Genomic DNA, 20,532 nt, shown 5'->3' with positions numbered 1-20,532 from the left:
AACCAGGAAGGCAGCGTTTCCAACACACTGGCAGGTGATAAGAGGAAGCTTCCCTGTCCTTCACACACCCCAGCTTGTGCCGTCCACCCGTATCTGGCTCCCTGAACCATGCCTGGCTATCCCCGACTGAGGAAACTCTCTTGTGTTTCCAGGTTTGAAGCGGCCAAGCTTGTCATGCAGTGGCTTTGCAACCACGAGGATCAGAACATGCAGAGAATGGCAGTGGCTATCATTTCCATCCTGGCTGCCAAGGTACCTGAGCTGTGCTGAGTGGTGTCCCAGGGCAGCCACCCTGGCCCATGCAGAGTGCCCCAGGAGCCAGCGCACCTCCCCCTGCCACCTCCCTGCTCACTGTTAATGTCGCACTGTTGGGGGTTAATGAGCCTTCAGTCTGGCCGCAGAGGCTGTTAGGGTGATCTGTAGTGAACTCGCACCCGGTAATTCTTAGACATCTACTTTGTCTTGTGTTTGCTTCCAGCTGTCTACAGAACAGACTGCACAGCTTGGTGCCGAGCTCTTCATTGTCAGGGTAAGTTTACTGTCCCTTGTTTTAGGCCGCCACAGTGTTTGTTTTTAATATTTAAGTAAATTTGTTTTATATATATATATATGCATGCATGCATGCTTTGGTTCCATATGTTTATGTGTGTAATATATAGAAGTGGTCTGGTGCTTGTAGAGGCCAGAAAAGCACATTGAATCCCATAGGACTAGAGTTACAAATGATTGTGAGCTGCCATATGGGTGCTGGGAACTGAACCCAGGTCCTCTTGAGAGCCCAAGTGCTCTTAGCCAATTCCTAGCTCTACAAATACATTTTTTAAAAAGTTGAATACTTTGACTTAGAAAAAGTGAAGGGGCTGGAGAGATGGCTCAGTGACTAAGCGTGGTGTACATGTCTTTATCCTAGCACCTGGGAGACAGGCAAGTGGATCTCTCTAGTTAAGGCCAGACTAGCCTACAGAGTGAATTCTAGGCTAGCCAAGGCTGCTTAATGAGACCTTGTCTAAAAACGTGGAGGTCAAGGACTTTTAGGAACTATGTAGATATCCCATTAATTTTGGGTCAAAGTACATTAAAATATTTTAAAATAGTCTACTTAATATGTTTCGTATAACCAGAGTTAAGAGTAATGATGATAGCTACTTCTGTCATTTTGAAATTGAACCCAGAGCCTGATGCATGGTATTCTCAAGAGCCGGAAGTAAAGGCATGCCTTTTCTCCAAAGCCGCATTTCTTAGGCTGCTTATATAGACAGAACTAATAAGAAGGCATGTCAAAGCCATTATTATCTTAATACCCAGTGTACATTTCAATTCTGTTGTCATTGTGTGTGTGGCCCAGGAGGGACTTGAAGAGGGAACAGGACTGAATTACCATGCCCAGCCTTTTCCTTCTTTTCTTTTCTTTTTTTGTTTGTTTTTTTGTTTGTTTGTTTTTTCATTTTTTTTTTTCAAAACAGGGCTTCTCTGTATAGCTCTGGCTGTCCTGTAACTCACTCTGTAGACCAGGCTGGCCTCGAACTCAGAAATCCACCTGCCTCTGCATCCCAAGTGCTGGGATTACAGGCGTGCGCCACCACCTCTGCCTCGTCCTTCTAATTCTTTTATCAAGTTGATAATGACCAAAAAATACTTCCTATTTCTTAGATTAGATTTACATCCCTAGAAAATGAATAGGTAGTATTTGCTGAATATTAATACTGGTTTTGTTTCCCTTCATTCCCTCTTCCTTTTTTATTTTGATTTCTTTTGCTTTTAGTTTTTCCAGATAGGGTTTCTCTGTGTAGCCTTGGCTGTCCTGGAATTTGTGTAGACCAGGTTGGCCTCCAACTCAGAGATCCTACTGCTTCTGCCTCCCAAGTGCTGGGATTAAAGGCGTGTGCCACCACCTCCCTGCTCCCTCTTCCTTATTTTCGGTCCCACGTTTTGTTATAATGGTATGCTATGACTAATAAGATACTCGGTTCAAGGCTCAGCAGTAAAGGCAGCTGCCACTAAACCTGATAACCTGAGTTCAGTCCCTGGAATCCTGGAACCTAATGGTAGAAGAAGAGAACCAACTTTTGCAAGTTCTTTTCTGACCAAAGAAGCTCAGTGTACATTCATTGGTGTGTGTGTGTGTGTGTTTTCACATGCACAGAGACATACAGGCACACACATGAAGGAAGGAAAGGGCTGGGCGGTGGTGGCATACACCTTTAATCCTGGTACTTGGAGGTAGAGGCAGGCATATTTTTGAGTTCAAGGCTAGTCTGGTCTACAGAGTGAGTTTCAGGATAGCCAGGGCTACACAGAGAAACCCTGTCTCGGGGAAAAACAAAACAAAACAAAAAACAAAAAAAAAAAACGAAAGGAACCAAGCAAGCAGAAGGCTGGAGATGTAGCTCAGTGAGTGAGACCAGGAGCGTCCTCGGCAGCACAGAAGCCTGTGCTGTGGAGCCTGTGCTGTGGGAGCCTGTGCTGTGGAGCCTGTGCTGTGGAGCCTGTGCTGTGAGAGCCTGTGCTGTGGGGCCTGTGCTGTGAGAGCCTGTGCTGTGAGAGCCTGTGCTGTGAGAGCCTGTGCTGTGAGAGCCTGTGCTGTGAGAGCCTGTGCTGTGGAGCCTGTGCTGTGGGAGCCTGTGCTGTGAGAGCCTGTGCTGTGGAGCCTGTGCTGTGGAGCCTGTGCTGTGAGAGCCTGTGCTGTGGAGCCTGTGCTGTGGAGCCTGTGCTGTGAGAGCCTGTGCTGTGAGAGCCTGTGCTGTGAGAGCCTGTGCTGTGGAGCCTGTGCTGTGGAGCCTGTGCTGTGGGAGCCTGTGCTGTGAGAGCCTGTGCTGTGGGGCCTGTGCTGTGGAACCTGTGCTGTGGAACCTGTGCTGTGGAGCCTGTGCTGTGGAGCCTGTGCTGTGGGAGCCTGTGCTGTGGAGCCTGTGCTGTGGGAGCCTGTGCTGTGGAGCCTGTGCTGTGGAGCCTGTGCTGTGAGAGCCTGTGCTGTGAGAGCCTGTGCTGTGGAGCCTGTGCTGTGGAGCCTGTGCTGTGGGAGCCTGTGCTGTGGGAGCCTGTGCTGTGGAGCCTGTGCTGTGGAGCCTGTGCTGTGGGAGCCTGTGCTGTGGGAGCCTGTGCTGTGGGAGCCTGTGCTGTGGGAGCCTGTGCTGTGGAGCCTGTGCTGTGGGAGCCTGTGCTGTGGGAGCCTGTGCTGTGGGAGCCTGTGCTGTGGAGCCTGTGCTGTGGGGGAGCCTGTGCTGTGGGAGCCTGTGCTGTGGAGCCTGTGCTGTGGAACCTGTGCTGTGGAGCCTGTGCTGTGGAACCTGTGCTGTGGAGCCTGTGCTGTGGAGCCTGTGCTGTGAGAGCCTGTGCTGTGGAACCTGTGCTGTGGAGTCTGTGCTGTGGAGCCTGTGCTGTGGAGCCTGTGCTGTGGGAGCCTGTGCTGTGCGGCCTGTGCTGTGGAGCCTGTGCTGTGGAGCCTGTGCTGTGGAGCCTGTGCTGTGGAGCCTGTGCTGTGGAGCCTGTGCTGTGAGAGCCTGTGCTGTGGAGCCTGTGCTGTGGGAGCCTGTGCTGTGGGAGCCTGTGCTGTGGAGCCTGTGCTGTGGGAGCCTGTGCTGTGGGAGCCTGTGCTGTGGAACCTGTGCTGTGGAGCCTGTGCTGTGGAGCCTGTGCTGTGAGAGCCTGTGCTGTGGAACCTGTGCTGTGGAGTCTGTGCTGTGGAGCCTGTGCTGTGGGAGCCTGTGCTGTGGAGCCTGTGCTGTGGAGCCTGTGCTGTGAGAGCCTGTGCTGTGGAGCCTGTGCTGTGGGAGCCTGTGCTGTGGAGCCTGTGCTGTGGGAGCCTGTGCTGTGGAGCCTGTGCTGTGGAGCCTGTGCGTGCAGCACTTGGGAGGGAGGCAGAAGTTGAAGGACAGGTGTTCAGTCATCCTTGCTCAGAGAGAGAGGCAAGAGAGCAGAGCAAGTGCTCTTCTTACATAGAGTACAGTTTGGTGCTCCGTACATGTACTAACAAGTGTTCACAGAAAAGCAAAAGGAAATGAAGGGATGAGTACGAAGGAGAAATGAAGGTCCAAACTAAGGGATGGTTGGCTGAGGCAGAAGGACTTGACTTACAGGCTAGCGTCTGCTACTGTCTTCAGGGTTTCTGTTGCTATAGTAAAACACCATGACCACAATCAACTTGGAGAAGAAAGTTTATTTCATTTTACAGCTTACACTCCGTCATCGAGAAAAGCCAGGGACTGATGCAGAGGCCCTGAGGAAGTCAGAGGCTGAGGCTGAGGAGGTCAGCCTGCTGTCTTGTGCATCCCTAGGACTACCTGTTCAGTAGGAGCACCAACTACAGTGGACCTTTCACAGCAGTCGCTAATGGAGGAACTGTATTACAGAATTGCCTATGGGCAAATCTTATGGAGGCATTTCTCAGTTGAGAGTCTGTCTTCCTAAGTGACTGTAGCTCCTGTCAGGCTGCCTAGCCCTGGGCTGCAATAGCAGCACTGCTTTTAAGAAACAATGCCAAACAGGCAGATTTCTGAGTTCGAGGCCAGCCTGGTCTATAGAGTGAGTTCCAAGACAGCCAGGGATATACAGAGAAACCCTGTCTCAAAAAAACCAAAGGAAAAAAAAAATAAAAAATGCCAAAGCAAACTGGAGCTCTTGAGATGGCTCAGAAAACAATGGCGCTGGCTTCCTGCCAGCTGTGAGCTCAGTCCCTAGGAAACCAACTCCTGGAAATTGTTCTCAGACCTCTGGCGTGGATGTGATTCACATACACACTAGATATGAATATAGTTTACGTTTTTAAGAACCATTACAGGGAATGCTTTAAGCTAGGGAACTAGTCCTCATGGATTTGTGATTATTGGTAAACTCAAATTATAACAATTCAATAACAAAAACTTAATTCCTTTTTCCTTCTTTTAGCAACTTCTTCAAATAGTGAAACAGAAAACTAATCAAAATTCCGTGGACACTACATTGAAATTTACTTTGAGTGCACTTTGGAACCTCACAGATGAATCCCCAACGACGTGCAGACACTTCATTGAAAATCAAGGGTTGGAACTCTTCATGAGGGTTCTAGAGGTAATGGGAATTTACCTAATGGTTTGTACAGTTTCTTTAAGCATTTCTTTATTATATTTGTTTCTTTAGATAGTTATACATTTCTCTTTCTTTTGTAGTCTTTCCCAACCGAGTCATCCATTCAACAAAAAGTTCTAGGACTTTTGGTAAGATATAAACCTTTCCTGATATATTCTAAACCATAATTACTTTCTGTCTGAGTATATATTAAAAGTTGTTGCTTGGGCCCTCAAGACTGCTCTTGTTAAGGATATTTCCTGCTGAGCCTGCCGATAGGAGTTGATTCTAGAATTCACGTGATGGAAGAAAAGAATACACCTGCAAGATGTTTTTTGACTCTTCATTTGAGACACACACACACACATACACACACACACACTACACACACACTTGTTCTCACTCTCTCTAAATAAATGAACAAATTGGAATGTAGGCCAGTTGGTAGAGAGTACTTGCCTAGCATTCGTGAAACCTGATTTGATCCTCTGCATCATGTAAAGTTTCTATAAAAAAAGGATAGGGCTGGAGAGATGGCTCAGTGTTTAAGAGCGCTGACTGCTCTTCCAAAGGTCTTGAGTTCAAATCCCACCAACCACATGATGGCTCACAGCCATCCCTAATGAGATCTGATGCCCTCTTCTGGAGTGTCTGAAGACAGCTATAGTGTACGTATATATAGTAAATAAATAAATCTTAAAGAATCTCTCTTTCTCTCTCTCTTTATATATATATATATATATATATATATATATATATATATATATATATATACTCAGTACTCAGAAGGTAAAGAGTGGGGACAGTAGAATCAGAAATTCAAAGCATCCTCTGATGCAAAGCCAAGATTACATGATACCTGTCTCAAAAAGAAAGAAAAAGCCAAGTAATAGTGGTGTATGAGGCAAGCAGATCTCCATGAATTCGAGGCCAGCCTGGTTTCAGGACAGCCAAAGCTACACAGAGACCCTGCCTCCAAACAACAATAAAAAACAAAAAAGTTATATTTAATTACTAAATTAAAAAGATAACCTGGGCCAGGCAGTGGTGGTGCACATCTGTAATCCCAGCACTCTGGGAGGCAGAGGCAGGCGGATTTCTGAGTTTGAGGCCAGCCTGGTCTACAGAGTGAGCTCCAGGACAGCCAGGGCTATATAGAGAAACCAAATCCAAAAAAACAAAAAAAGAAAAAAACAAACAAACAAAAAAAGATAACCTGGTATGATGGTGCAGTCTTTAATCTTAGGACTCAGGAGGCAGAGGCAAGTACCTCTCTGTGAGTTTGAGGCCAGCCTGGTCTACACAGTGTATTCCAACGCAGGCAGACTATATAGTAAGATCCTGTCTCAAAATAATAAATAAATGAAATGGGATACAGCCTCAGGACTCTGTAATGCCAGAACTCAAGATGCTGAGGTTGTAAGATCATAGTTGAAGGCAAACCTGGGCTACATCATTTGTTCAAGTGTAGCCTAGACTACCTGGGAAGACTCTATGATAAAAAACAAAGGAGGTAAAACTGTAGCTCAGTTGGTGAGTGCCTGCCTAACGTGCATGAAGCCCTTCGTTGGTCTTTACCTCTGTATAGCACGAGTGTGGCAGGGCAGTGGTGGCTCACGCTTTTAATCCCAGAACTTGGGAGGCAGAGGCAGGTGGGTCTCTGAGTTTGAGGCCAGCCTTGTCTACAGAGTGAGTTCCAGGACAGCTAGGGCTACACAGAGAAGCCCTGTCTTGTAAAAAAGAATTTGGTAGCACATGATGCCAGCACTGGGGAAGTGGAAACGGGGATTAGCTATTCAGAGACTGGAAGTGCATGGTGATTTGCTCAGTGGGTAATAGTATTGGTTGCTCCTCCAGATATATCCACATGGAGAATCACAAGGATCTGTAGCTCTAGTCCCAGGGATCTGATGCCCTTTTCTGGCCTCTGTAGGCAGAGCTGGTGCATAGATAGATTCAGGCACTCACATTAAAAACAAATCTAAAAAAAAAATGTTTTTAGAAGAGTCTATGATGGCAGCCAGTGGCAAGATGGTGTCAGGAACAGGAGTTGAGAATTCACATCTTGAATTGGAAGCACAACACAGAAGGGGCAGGTGCACTGGAATGGTGGCAAAGCTTTGAAACCTTGTCTCTGGGCTTCCAGAGACAAGCTTCTCCAGCAAGGCCACACCCCCTACGCCTTCTGACAGTGTCATCAGTTGTTCATCAAGTGTTTAAGCCTGCAAGACCGTGGGGACATTGTCCCTCAGCTGCCATGGGTGCCCTTCCTTCAGCCACAGACTGCTGGCTTGCGAGCTTCATCAGAGAGCACCACTGGTACCTGAGGTGTAGTCTGAGAACAGCTCTGTAGCTGCCTCCATCATGGAAGACTAACTTTTATACCTTCTTTTTCTCTCAGAACAACATAGCTGAAGTACAAGAGCTGCATTCTGAGCTAATGTGGAAGGATTTTATAGACCACATCAGCAGTCTCCTCCACAGTGTTGAAGTAGAAGTCAGTTACTTTGCAGCTGGAATTATCGCCCACTTAATCTCGAGAGGTGAACAAGCATGGACCTTGAGCCGAAGCCAGAGGAATTCTCTTCTTGATGATTTGGTAGAGTCATTTGGTGTTTTCTGGAATGATGCAAACTACATTTGTAATGGTTAAATATGAAAGGTTCATAATATAGTAATAGTTAAATATATATTGTAACATATCTTATGCCTTGTGTCTTCTAGCATTCAGCTATTTTGAAATGGCCGACTCCAGAGTGTGAGATGGTAGCATACAGGTAATTAGCATGATTATTAGGTAATCTTGTCATTTTTTCTTATAATCTTTACTTCAAGTACAATCTCGTAGTACTGTTTTTCAATAAAGAAAAGTAGTTGCTCATTGTGGAGGCTGAGGCAGTACCGCCAGATTCCAGTCTAGTCTGGGCTATAGGGCTATTGAAACCCTCTTTCAAGGTGGATTTAAAAAATATTTTGATTTATTTTCTACTATTCATTCATCATTCCTTTATTCTATATTATTGAAGGCAGATCTCTGAAATATATCTGCTCTTTAAATTTAAAGATGACCAGGGCTGGGGTTATATGCCTGGTAGAATGCATCTATCATTCATAAAATCCTGGGTTTGTGACCCCATCACTACATCAACTGAGCGTGGCAGGCAGCCCATGCCTGTAGTGCTAATGCTGGGCAGTAGAGCCAAGGAGATCAGAAGTTGAAGGTGATCCGAGGCTACACAGCAAGCTTGAGGCCAGCCTGGGATACATGAGACCCTGTCACTTAACTCCCATCCTACCTCCCCCCAAACAACAGCAAAACCGGCATTCTGGAAGGCTAAGTCCTATGACAGTTAGATAATAGGATAGGCAACTTACTGTCTTAAATATTCCCATTGCTGCATAATTTTATTACATTTGACTTTTATTGGCTACTTCTTACATGTTGGTATGTTTTTGATTTCTTTAGTTTTTTGAGATTTTATTTTAATTTTATATGTATGGTGTTTTGCCTAATTGTATCTCTGTGCACTATGGTGCATGCATTGACCTCAGAGGCCATTGGATCCTCTGGAATTGGAGTTGCAAATGGTTGTGAGCCACCATGTGGATGCTGGGAATCTAGCCTAGATCCTCTGGAAGACAGTCATCTCTCCAGCCCCTCGTCAACAGTTTTTAAACTCATATTTGTTTGTTCAGACCCATGCAAAATTTTCTCCCATTTTATAGGTTAAGCTCTGCTCATTGTTTCCTGGACAGAAGCTTTTAAAAAATTGTTGTAAGGTTGGGTATCATGGTGTTTGCCTTTAATCCCCCAGTTGGAGACCATCCTGGTCTATTAAGCAAGTTTCAGGCCATCCAGAGCTACATAGAGAGACCCTGTCATGGGGAAATGTTTTGTTTTTATTTTCACATTTTATTTAGTGTGTGTCACAGCACATGTTTGGGGACAAACACATGTTATCAGGCTTGGTGCATCACTTCCACACTAAAGCATCTCAGGGCTGAGTTCATTCTTTCTCACGTGGCTATCCAGTTTTCTCAGCACCTTTTTTTTTTTTAAGACTTATTTTTCCCCAATGTTTGTGGTTTTTTTTCTCTTCTCTTCTCTTCTCTTCTCTTCTCTTCTCTTCTCTTCTCTTCTCTCTTAGATTTATATGAATGTTCTAATATTTGTCTTTGTTACCGCTGTCAACAGTGGTGGCTATAGCTTTGTAGCTTTATTTCTGAATTATTTTTTATTCCACTGGCCCGCCTGTCTGGGTTTATACCCATACTGTGCTGTTTGTTGTTCATGGGTCTGTGGTCAGGTGGGGTCAGAGTCTGCTGTCTCCAGCATTGCTCCTTCTGCTTAGATTGCTCTGGCATTCAGGATCTTTGTTTGTTTTTAAAAGTAGATTATTATTTGTGTGTGTTATGTTGTAGTGTTACCCACTTTAAGCTCCGGCCAGCCAACATACCAGCCCTGCCCAGGTTCCCGCGGACCCATGGATGAAAGACTCACGATTACATTAGCTTATTTTTCAACCTGCCTTATGGCTCAATTGCTGGGCACTTCTGCTCTCCCGCAGCTAGCGTGCCCTTCCCAATACTCTAAGCTAGCACCCTAAGTCCTCCGCTTTAGTTGCTCAGTTACCTTCTCCTTGTTCAGCTTTCTAAATCTGCCCTCAGTTTATTATGTTTCTAATCTCTCATCTGGGGAACCAGCCCATGGCTGCTGTACCTGCAATCCCACATGGATGATTACCTTTTCTCCCCATGAGCCAAGGCCACAATCTCTTCCTCCCCTGCATGGTTTAGCCTGCCTCCGGGGATAGCCCTGCATGTGCGACTCTCAGCTTTCCTTCCCCCAGCAATTGGCCCCTGGCATTTTTACTGATCGATCAGGAATCAATTGGGGAACAGGACCTTAGCATCAGAACCACCCTCTACATTGTGTGTCCTTGTCCACTACCACGATGTACATTAGATAGTCGGAAGAAAGCCTGGGGAATCCCTGTCTTCTGTTCTAGGTTGGGAGCTAAAGTTTCTCATAAGGCTTGGCCTGTTAGTGTTTACCCTAGAGGTCATGTCATAGGCCTGCTCTTGTATTTTCATGAGAACGTAAGGATTGCTTTTCTAGTTCTGTGAAGAATGTCATTGGATTTTTCATAGAGATTATACTGAATCTATAGATAGCTTTCAGTATGTGACCATCTTCACAATATTAATTCCAACACATGAGCCTGGAAGTCTTCTATCTTTCAGCGTCTTTTTCAGATTCCCATGGTCTTTATCCTAAAAGTTTTTACTTCCCTGGCTATGATTATTTCTGGGTATCTTACCTTTTATGAAGCTATTGTGAATGGAATTTTGTCCTTGAGCTATTTCTCAACAAATTTGCAAATGCTATATAGAAAGTCTACTGATTTGGTGATGCTGGGGTTTTATGCTGCTATTTTGCTGCAACTGTTAAGAATTACCTGCAAGTAGAAATAATTTGGTTTTCTTCTTCCTCCTATGCCCTACTTATTTTATTTCCTTGTCTTATTTCTTTAGTTAACATGTAAGAGTCCCAAAATAAATAACAATGGAGAAATGGACACTTTTGTCTTAATCCTAGTTTTGAAAGAAATACTTGGGGGGTTATTTGGTATAATGTGGGCTGTAGGCTTATATCAGCCTAGTTTCTTCAGACTTTTATCATGAAAGCTGAACTTTGTGAAGGCCTCAAGTCTTCGTTATGTGATCTAATATTTACTTACGTGTGTATATTGAGCTGTCCTGAATCCCTAGGAATGAACCCAGCTAGATCTTCTAAACGTACTTCTTTGTTTTGCTTTGGTGGGTGGTTGGTTTTTGGTTTTGTTTTAGACAAGGTTTACTGTAGCCCTGGCTGACCTGGAACTCACTGTGTAGACCTTTAGCTCCCTGGGCTTCATCTGCCTCCCCTTGCTAAGATTGAAGGTGTGCGCAGTGCTGAGCCCAGCCCCCTCCTCCCTCTGGACTGGAAAACATTTTGCTTGTTACAAATCTAGGGCTTTTGTTTTTGTTTTGTTTGTTTGTTTATTTTTCAAGACAGTTTTCCCCCTTTAGCCTTGTCCATCCTAGACTCTGTTGACCAGGCTGGCCTTGAACTCACCAAGATTCTTGTGCTGCTGCCTCCTGAGTGCTGGACTTGAAGGTGTGCACCACTGCCACCCAGCTTATGGGTCTGTTTTAAGTCTCTGTGTCCCCTTGGCTTAGTTTTAGTAGGTCATTTAGAATTTTATCCATTTTTTCCGATTTTCCATAATACAATTTTTTAAAATACTCTCTAACAATCCTCTGCACTTTGTTGTAATTTGTTGTACCCCTTTAACCATTAATTGTATTAATTGGATCTCTTTTGGTTAGTTTAGCTAAGTGAACTGTCAACTTTATTTTGCTAGGCAGCAAGTTCTTGTTTGATTGATTCTGTGCATTGTTTTTAGTCTTTGTGTTCATAAATGTCACCCTGCTTATTGTTTCTTATCACTGCTCTGGGGTGTGTCTGCTTCTCTAGGACCTTTTCAGATCGCTGGTCTATGTAGCTCAGACTGTGCTGTTTCATGGCGCTCATGGCCCCAGCTGCCTTTGTGCATATTTATTTACAGTGTTCTGTATCCTTGATGAATTGTTCTCTTTGTTAATATGTGGTAGCCGTTACTTCTGCCTCTCCACCTGCATTTTAGGACAGGGGCTCTGTATATCACCATGGCATTCTGGAACTCACCCCATAGACCAAACTCACAGATTCATCTGCCTCTGCCTCCCAATTAAAGGTGTGTGCACCATACTTGGCCTTCTGACTGATTTTAAAATGTGTTTTTTTCGGATATCTGAGTTGGGAAGACCAAAAAAGAAAAAGAAAAGCTTTTGAAAGATCCACACTCCCTTCCCTCCCTTTCCTTATTACAGTGCTTTACACCCTCTGGTGGACCAAGGTCTCTCTCAGTGCAGTCCTTTCTGAAATAGGCCTGGGAAAGTGAAGGTGCGTGCTGCTCCTGCGTGTCAGTCTAGGAGTGGCGTGCGTTTTCTTAAGGCTATAAGAATCACTACCTAGAAAATGATGCTTTGTGTAAAATGTAACTTTGATTCTTTTTAACGTTTAGGTCCTTTAATCCATTCTTTCCACTACTTGGCTGTTTTACAACTCCTGGAGTCCAGCTGTGGGCAGTTTGGGCCATGCAACATGTCTGCAGCAAGAATCGTATGTACCAAGAGTAGAACTATGGTTCCAATTAAATTCTCCTTTACAGAAAGTCATTTTGGGGGGTGAAAGATGGTTGAGTTTTTTCTCTGTACTTCTGACAAGCTGGTATAGAACACTCTGTGGCTCAGGCCGGCCATAAACTCTGCAGAGAGTTTATAGGTGTGGGTGTTTTGCTGTCTGTGTCTGTACACCACTTACATACGATCGAATTCCCTGGAACTAGAGTTAGAGACAGCTGTGAGCCACCATGTGTCATGTGCTCTTTACTGCTGAACATCTCAGCCTCCAGAAAACCTTTGTTTTATGTTTCTTTTGTTTTTTGAAACAAGGTTTTTCTGTGTAGCTCTGGCTGTCTTTGAACTGGTTTTGTAGACCAGGCTGGCCACAAACTCAGTATGTGCCTGCCTCTACCTCTCGAATGCTGGCACTAAAGTTGTGTGCCACATTACCTGGATAGAAGGCCCTTTCCCCCTCTTTTTCCTGACACAGGGCCTCTCTGTGTAGCCCAGGCTGTACTGGAACTCACTCTGTAGACCAGGCTGGCTTGGAACAGAGATTTGCCATGCTAGGATTAAAGGCATGTGCCACTACCATCTGAATCCAGAAAGTCATTTTTAAGTATATATTTCACTCTTTTGTGTTTTGTTTGAAATAGGTTTCTCTGTGTAGATCAGGCTAGCCTTGAGCTGACAGAGATCCACTTGCCTTTGCCTCCCAAATGCTAGGATTAAAGGCATGTGCATTGATTTTTTTTAAAGTACATTTACTTTTTAGTGTATATGTGTATGTGGTGTCTATATGGCTTTGTGGGCACATGTGTATATATTCAAAGCCTGCACGAGTGTCTTCCTTCATTGCCTTCTGCCTTCTGAACCAGAAGTTTGCTGTCCAGGGGCTTCCTAGGACCTTCCTTTCTCTGTCCCATGATGCTGGGTTACAGATACACATGGCCATGCCTTTTTATGTGAGTTCTAGGATTAGAATTCAGGCTTAACCATCTAAAAATACAGTTCCAGGGGATTTGATACCCTTTTCTGGGCTCTAGCATGCAAGGGGGGGGTGGTACACAGACATACATATATAGAACACCCATACACATAAAACAACTTTTAAAAAAAGATTTCCTGGATTCAAGGGAATAAAGTGGAGATGATAAGAGACCTGACTCGTGAGTCTTTGATTTGTTTTGTGGAGGCTGAGGGATTTGTGGAGGCTGAGGGATTTGCTCCATGCACCGCCATGAATGATGTGCGTGATGTGCTTTTTGTTATTTTAAGCTCTGAAGAACTTGTTTTGTTTGTTGGATAATTTTAAAACATTTTTCTTGTTTTCTTTCAGCGTCAAGATATTGCAGCATGCTGATTGAAGAGGGAGGACTGCAGCATTTGTACAACATCAAAGAACATGAGCAGACAGATCCCTATGTCCAGCAGATCGCTGTTGCCATTCTGGACAGTTTAGAGAAACACATTGTGCGCCATGGAAGGCCCCCTCCCTGTAAAAAGCAGCCGCAGGCCCGACTGAATTGATAGCCATAGATAGTTGGGTAACGAACAAACAATGAGAAGCATTTTTTGGTTGGTTCATTTGGAATAGCGTGCTCTCTGGTGTTTGGGGGCGGGGCGGGGGGGGGGTGTCTGTGGTAAGAGTCCTGTGATCCATTTGGAATCGGTAATGTACAGTACTGCCCATGTGAACAGTCTGATTTCTTTTGTGACTTTTAACTTATGAAGCAAGAAAGGTCTTCCTTCAATATTGTCTCTTAGGAAATCTTTCAGTGTTTGAACTTAACCTGTGCTTGAAATCCTACAGTTTCATGATAAGTTGCACGCACTCTTACGCAGACCTTCCTTGCAGTGAGCAAGGCCGCTGACTTGACTTCAGCCCCACCTCCCTATAATTTTATATTGCTTCTGTAAAAATGCCCCCATTCTCCGTGTATCTTTCACAAGATGCCCTTCTTTGTGTGAGTGGAAGCTGTTGTATTTCTAGAATCTTCTTGCTGTCAGGAGCATGAATGGTAGTCAAAGGATTATAAAAGAAAGACAGACCATGAAAGAAGGGCAGAGTTGAAAAGGAATTAGAAATAGCTTTTGTGGTATAGCTCTGGAAATGGAGAAGGTTCTCCTGGTGTTCCTCTGCTAAGGCGGGAGCTGAAGGCTGGAAGCACAGACCATTGCTGTCCCTTCTTTTCCAAGGTCATTCTTACTCAAGTGGAGTCAAGACTATGCTTGGAATTAATTTGCTTACTTACAATGGACAACAGAAAATTTGTTGCAAAAACTTAAACATGATTTGGAGTGTGGCTCAGTGGTAGCATATGTTCTTAGAATGTATGAATTCAGTACCCAGCACCACACACAACAAAAAGTTCAATGTTTCTTCTGTTCAAATCTGTTTATTTGTCAGGCATTTAGTGGCTCATGCCTGCGATCTTAACACTCAGGAACCTGAGCAGCAGGAGTGCAGTGAGTTTGAGGGCAGCCTGAGATAGAAAGTGACATGGAGTGCATCTTCATTATGTGTTCATGTTAGAAAAGGATGTAAGGGAAGAATGGGTGGCTGCAGGATGATTAGATGTGTAGTCGGCTGGATAAGAGGAAATGTTTTTGATGGATTATTTTTTTAGGCAGTTGTCTTTTCTTTAAGATAATTGATACAGGAAGACTAAGTTATCATCCTATGAACCCAGGAGGCAGCAAGTCAGCAACAAACTTAATTTCCACTATAATTTTAGGTTGGGAATAATTCAAACCTATAATCCAGGAACGGCAAGGGCGAGACAGGATTCCAGTTGGAGGTAAGCTAGGCCACAGAGCTACAAGCCAACCTGGAAGTCCCTTCCTCACGAAACAAAACAAAGTTTTTATTTTAAGGGGGTCTTTGTGGCACTTGCCCTTAATTCAAAACACTAAGGATCAGGTGTCTTTCAGGGTCATCATGGACTAGATAGCAAGACCCCATCTCAAAACAAACAAGGACACTCACATCTTGTTTTGTAAATAGGTCTAATCTGAAATCTCTTCTGATGACATTCACATGTCTAAAATGTTTTCAGCAGAGTTTTAAAGTAACTCAGGATTATTTAAGTTTAAAAAGGAGCTAGCTTAAGATGTGCATCTGAGCGTGCACCTGCACCCTAGTTTGAGGAAAACAGAGATGAGAGGAATATGAGTTCTAAGCTAGCCTGGACTACAAGAGTGACCAGTGGCTCACTGATAGTATGCATTAACATGTCTGATCCATGTTTCATACTACTGTTGCAGTCCTTGGCCTTGAATGTTTCAGACTTCCTTCATAGTGATGATACTGAATCAAACTGGAAGAAAACAGACACATAGAATTGGTCAAGGGTTTTTGAGAGCTATAAGGTACATTTTTACTCAAGAAAGCTATAAGGTACATTTTGAACATGGTTGCTCAAAGTAGTGGTCCACCACTAAAGACAAGATTGTCCTTTTGAGGCTAGCCTGGGCTACCTAGTGATGCTTATCTCAGCAGCCTCTATCACAGAAGATGCAGTTTTTATACTTAAACACATTTAGAAAAAAAGAAAATTCTTTCAGAGGTATAGTTTTTGCTTTTTGTTGACATTTCCCCCTTAATTTTAATGTCTAAGACAAAATCCTGACAGTACGATATAGTCTGCAATAACTAGCAAGCTTGTGGTGTTGACCTGCCAAGCTTACATAGCACTCTTGTGAAATACTTGAGAACTTTGATATCAAGTGTCAGGACAAAAGTACATGTTCTTATAGGCTGTTACTAATCTTGCTTTTACAAAGTTTCCGAAAAATAGAGTCAGGTGTGGTAGTGTACACCTGTAATCCCAGTATCAACAGCTACTTAGCAAATTTAGAACCAGCATTGGTTATCTGACATCCTACCTGGAGAAGCAGAACAAGAAGTGGTCAAATTCTGAGTAGCCTGACACATGAAGGTGCAAAACCAATTTAATTCATACTTCCTAGGCCAGCCAAGGCTAGATTGCAAAACAACTTAGAACAAACAAACCCACAAACTCAAAGTGACCGTATCCCAAGTAAAACAAGCTGCTAGTGCCTCTGTGTTTTTTATTTTTGTTTGTTGGGTGGTGGTGTGTATTATACATGTATGTATATATGTACATATTTTTGTATATGTATATATACATACATTATGTATGTACATACATAATGTATGTATATATACTTTATTTTTTTTTTTGGTGTTTTGGATTTGGTTTTTTTCAAGACAGGGTTTCTCTGTATAACCCTGCCCTGGAACTCACTCTGTAGACCAGGCTGGCCTTGAACTCAGAAATCCGCTGCCTGCCTCTGCCTCCCAGAGTGCTGGGATTACAGGTGTGCGCCACCACCTCCCAGCTCAATATTTTGGTGTTTGAGATAAGAGTCTTAACTATGTGTAGACCCAAGGCTGTAGTCTGTATTGATCTCATTCAATTGACATTCCCAAGTAAGTGGTAGGATTCCAGGCATGTGCTACCATGTCTGGCTATGGGATGGTTCTTTTTTTGTTTTGTTTTTGTTTTTCAAGACAGGGTTTCTTTGTGAAGCCTTGGCTGCCCCTCTGTAAACTAGGCTGACCTCAAACTCAGAGATGTGCTCATCTTTGCTTCCAGAGTACTGGGGTTAAAGGTGTGCACACCCCACTGCCTGGCTCTGGGATGGTTCTTAAAACTGTCACTAAGAATTTTCAATAAAGTCCTGAATATAGCTAAAATGTAGTAAACACATATGTGTTTATAAATTACAAATGTCTAGTCAGCTTCTATGGGCCTCCCATTTGTACTTGGTGATACTTCTGAAGCCACTGGCCTAGTGGTGTGCTTTCAGGCATAGTTTAGACTAACCTGAATGACCTTGTTGAACTAACTCATCAGTATACTCAGACACAAGCCATTGGGTCAGGAATACCAAGACTTGTATCTGCTGAAAGAAATACATTCACAAGGACCCAGCTTTAGTCCCCAGCATCCTTCCAGAGAGGAACAGGATTATTAGACTTTGCAAGACTGGAGTTGAATAAAGCAAAATATAGCAAATCAAAGCATCTGGGTTTTGTGTACCAAACACATTTTTGCCATGGTCTTTGGACTCTGAAGTTGTTTTCCTTCGGGGTGGAGAGTGCAACTCAGCTCAGCACTGGAGTGAGTACCCTGAGTTGAGCCCCTACTGTCAGAAAAAGAGAAGATAGTTAATGTTTTCTTTTTGTATCAGTAAAACCATAAATCAAGAATGGGGGTGGACACAGTGACTATTGATCTTACTACTTTGGTGGCTTGATGGCATGTTAATATGCACTGGCTTGTCTCTGATGCTCTTTGACCATAGGTCTCCTTTGGTGCATGCTGATGAAAACATTTAATGTGCCAAATCAGGATCAATGAAGGAACAGTAAATTCCACTCAGCTTTGGTTCCGTTTTGTTTTATATTTAAGACAGGGTCTTTTGTAGCCCAGGTTGTCTCAGGCTCACTGTGCTTCTGAGGATGACATTGTACTGTTTGCCTCCCCATGCTGTGCTGGGGTTACAGTCATGGGCCACTGTCCCCAGCTCTCTTTTGCCTTTTTTGAGGTAGAATCTTGACATGTATTCCATGCTGCCCTCAGACCTCTTGAGTGCTGGGATTGTGGGAATGCACCAAACCTGGCTTGCCGTGTTTCAGAATGCATCCTCCTCCTCCCCCAAGCTTAGAACAGTAAATAACCATATTCAAAGTTGACAAAGGGAGAAGTAGTAACAGAGATGAATCATTTTGTAATGGTAACCTGCAGTGTCTTGTCTCCAAGGACACACTTTTATTAGTTGGTTATTATGGGACTCTAATTGGGTTTTAAACAGTGTTAATAAGCTAAAGGCATAGATTAAATGCCTACTCTCAGCTGATGTGGGCTCTTCCAGTTTTATCTACATATTTATGTAGAGAGATTTTTTTTGGGTCAGACCTGCTCTGAGACTGCTTCCAGAGAGGTTTGCAAACTGTTTTCCTTCTTAAACCCTATGTATGATTTCAGATGATTTTGTTTAACTCGTGGATATTGGATGTTTAGTCCTTGTCATTGGCTGTGTGTTGACAGTTTTGATTTTCAGTGTTAACTCATTAAAGTGTTCATTTTAGTAATGATGCAAACTCCACCAGTGATAGGAATAAGAGTATGGTAGAGAAGTTTGCACTGGGTTTTAGGCTCATCACGGCTTGTGTTACCTAGAATTTCATGGACTTTGCATGATGTGGCACGCCATAGTACATGCAGTTGCTTATTTCCCAGATTTAACCTAAGACACTGATGACTAATAGCCTAAGACAGAACTTTCTCCCACCTTTCCTCTGCTCTACTTTTAAAAGAAAATAATTATGCAAAACTGAATGCAGTTTCTTACTACTGTGCTGACAGGGTGCCTCTTTAGGACACAGCCTAGCTGGCAGTCAGATCAATGACAAGTACAAATATGCCAGCAGTGTGGTAGCTTATGCTTGTGACCCTAATGTGCCAGTGGTGGATCAGGGAGACCCTGACTTCTGCACCTCCTTGGTCTATGCCTACAAGGGAGGCTGAAGCAGGAGGATCATTTGAGGACTTAAGTAAGTTACAAGTTTAAAATGAGACTTGGCAACATAATACAATCCAGCCTCAAAAAGATAATTGTAGCTGAGTGTGCTGGTGCACTCTTTAATCCCAGCACTCAGGAGGCAGAGGCAGAAGCAGGCAGACTTCTTGAGTTAGAGGCCAGCCTGGTCTACAGAGTAAGGACAACCTGGGATGCACAGAGAAGCCCTGTCTTGGGGTTTAGGGGGAATATATATAATTTTTAAAATTTGTCAAAGATATTTTGTGGCAAATCATAAATCTATTTCATTAATGGTAAAGACTTGATTTTGGGCTTACTTTATGGAAAAAAATTGAGTTTTTTAAAGGTTTTTTTGTTCATTATTGAGTCAGAGTAAGACTCAAATGTATGAGTCAAATGTGTGTAGCTCTTGCTGTCTTGGAACTTGCTATGTAGACCAGGTCTGCCTCTACCTCCCGAATGCTGGGATCAAAGGCATGTGCCAACACACCAGGCTCTTTTAACCTTATTTTAATCAACTTTGGAGCAAGATACTCTTTAATTAATGAAAAGTCTAAGACACTTTCATGAAGGGAAGTCTTTCACAGCATTTTTCCTCTAAAAATCAACGTGAAAATTTGAATTCTCAGATAGTAGGCAGAAACGTTTTTTAAGTCACTGACTTGTGGGTCAGCGAGATGGCTCAGTAGGTAAAGGTGCTTCCTGCCAAGCCTGAGTTCAGTTTGCTACGGTAGGAGTGGTCCTCATGGTGGACGGAGAGGACTGAGTCTCACAAGTTGTCTCTGGTCTCCGTGTGTGTATGGTGTACACTCATGCTCCACAGTAATAGAGAAGTAAATATAACAAATGTAACCAACATTACCTTCTCCAGCAGAGGCAGAGCAGGATTGTGAGTTGGGAGGCCAGCCTGAGCTACTGGATGAGGTCCAGGCCATCTTGGGCTACATAAAACCCTGTCTGAAAAATCCAAAACAGTAACTAAATTAATGACAAAATCTCTGATGTTTAGGATTCCTCTGTCAAAGTATGGACATGTGAGAAGCATGCATGTGAGAAGCTGTCTTTTGCTTGAATTCTGATGGGATTTAACTTTCCAAGAAATGCAAAACCCATTAGAAAGTTGAATGTGTGTGCATTTCAGATACAATTCTGGATTGTCTGGGCTGAAGGAGTTGTAGTTACGGCCTGGTGCACAGGAGCATTCTGCCCGTAAATCATGCTGTGTATTCAGATTGAACTCACTGAAGTATTAATGTTGTATGTACAGAGTGAGATTTTTTTTTGCCTAAATAAATGTTACAAATTTTATGTAAAGTGTGGTCTACTTTCACTTCAGATACTTTGAAATTTAGTATTAAGCCAAACTCTATATTAGTAATCTATTGTGTTTTCAGAAATCTGCAAAAGTCTTTCTACTAGAACATCTCCTTAGTGAAATACTTATGCTAGAACCAGGCTTGCCAGTTGGTACACACCTGTAATCCCAGTACTTGGGGAGATTGAAACAGGAGGCTCAAGTCCAACACCAGCCTGTGTGATGTAGTGATACCTCTTTTCACCTCAAAAAAAAAAAAGAAAAGGTCTAGATTCATCCCTCAATGATAGACGGAACGTCAGACATGCTTTAAAACCCTTTGGAGAATTTAATTTTAATGGAGAAGAATAAATAATAGTATTCAACAATGTTCCACATTAGTCCATAGTGCT

General features: G+C 43.4%; 1 protein-coding gene across 2 annotated transcripts in view; it reads left to right on the top strand.

Moving 5' to 3' along the window:
• Zyg11b (zyg-11 family member B, cell cycle regulator) overlaps window positions 1-20,133 on the top strand; it is a 62,896-nt gene extending 42,763 nt beyond the window's left edge. For both annotated transcript variants that reach the window (XM_052176961.1, XM_052176962.1), the window contains 8 exons: window positions 153-252; window positions 479-529; window positions 4,885-5,046; window positions 5,145-5,192; window positions 7,445-7,642; window positions 7,768-7,820; window positions 12,153-12,250; window positions 13,592-20,133. In XM_052176961.1, coding sequence (XP_052032921.1) covers window positions 153-252; window positions 479-529; window positions 4,885-5,046; window positions 5,145-5,192; window positions 7,445-7,642; window positions 7,768-7,820; window positions 12,153-12,250; window positions 13,592-13,782 — 901 coding nt within the window. In that variant the 3' untranslated portion in view covers window positions 13,783-20,133. The remainder of the gene's footprint in view (window positions 1-152; window positions 253-478; window positions 530-4,884; window positions 5,047-5,144; window positions 5,193-7,444; window positions 7,643-7,767; window positions 7,821-12,152; window positions 12,251-13,591) is intronic.
• The last annotated feature ends 399 nt before the right edge of the window (window positions 20,134-20,532 follow it).

This window comes from Apodemus sylvaticus, chromosome 3 (assembly GCF_947179515.1).
Source record: "Apodemus sylvaticus chromosome 3, mApoSyl1.1, whole genome shotgun sequence".
Lineage (NCBI taxonomy): Eukaryota > Metazoa > Chordata > Mammalia > Rodentia > Muridae > Apodemus > Apodemus sylvaticus.
Note: the sequence above shows the minus strand (reverse complement) of the source record. Positions and strands in the feature narration are given on the sequence as shown.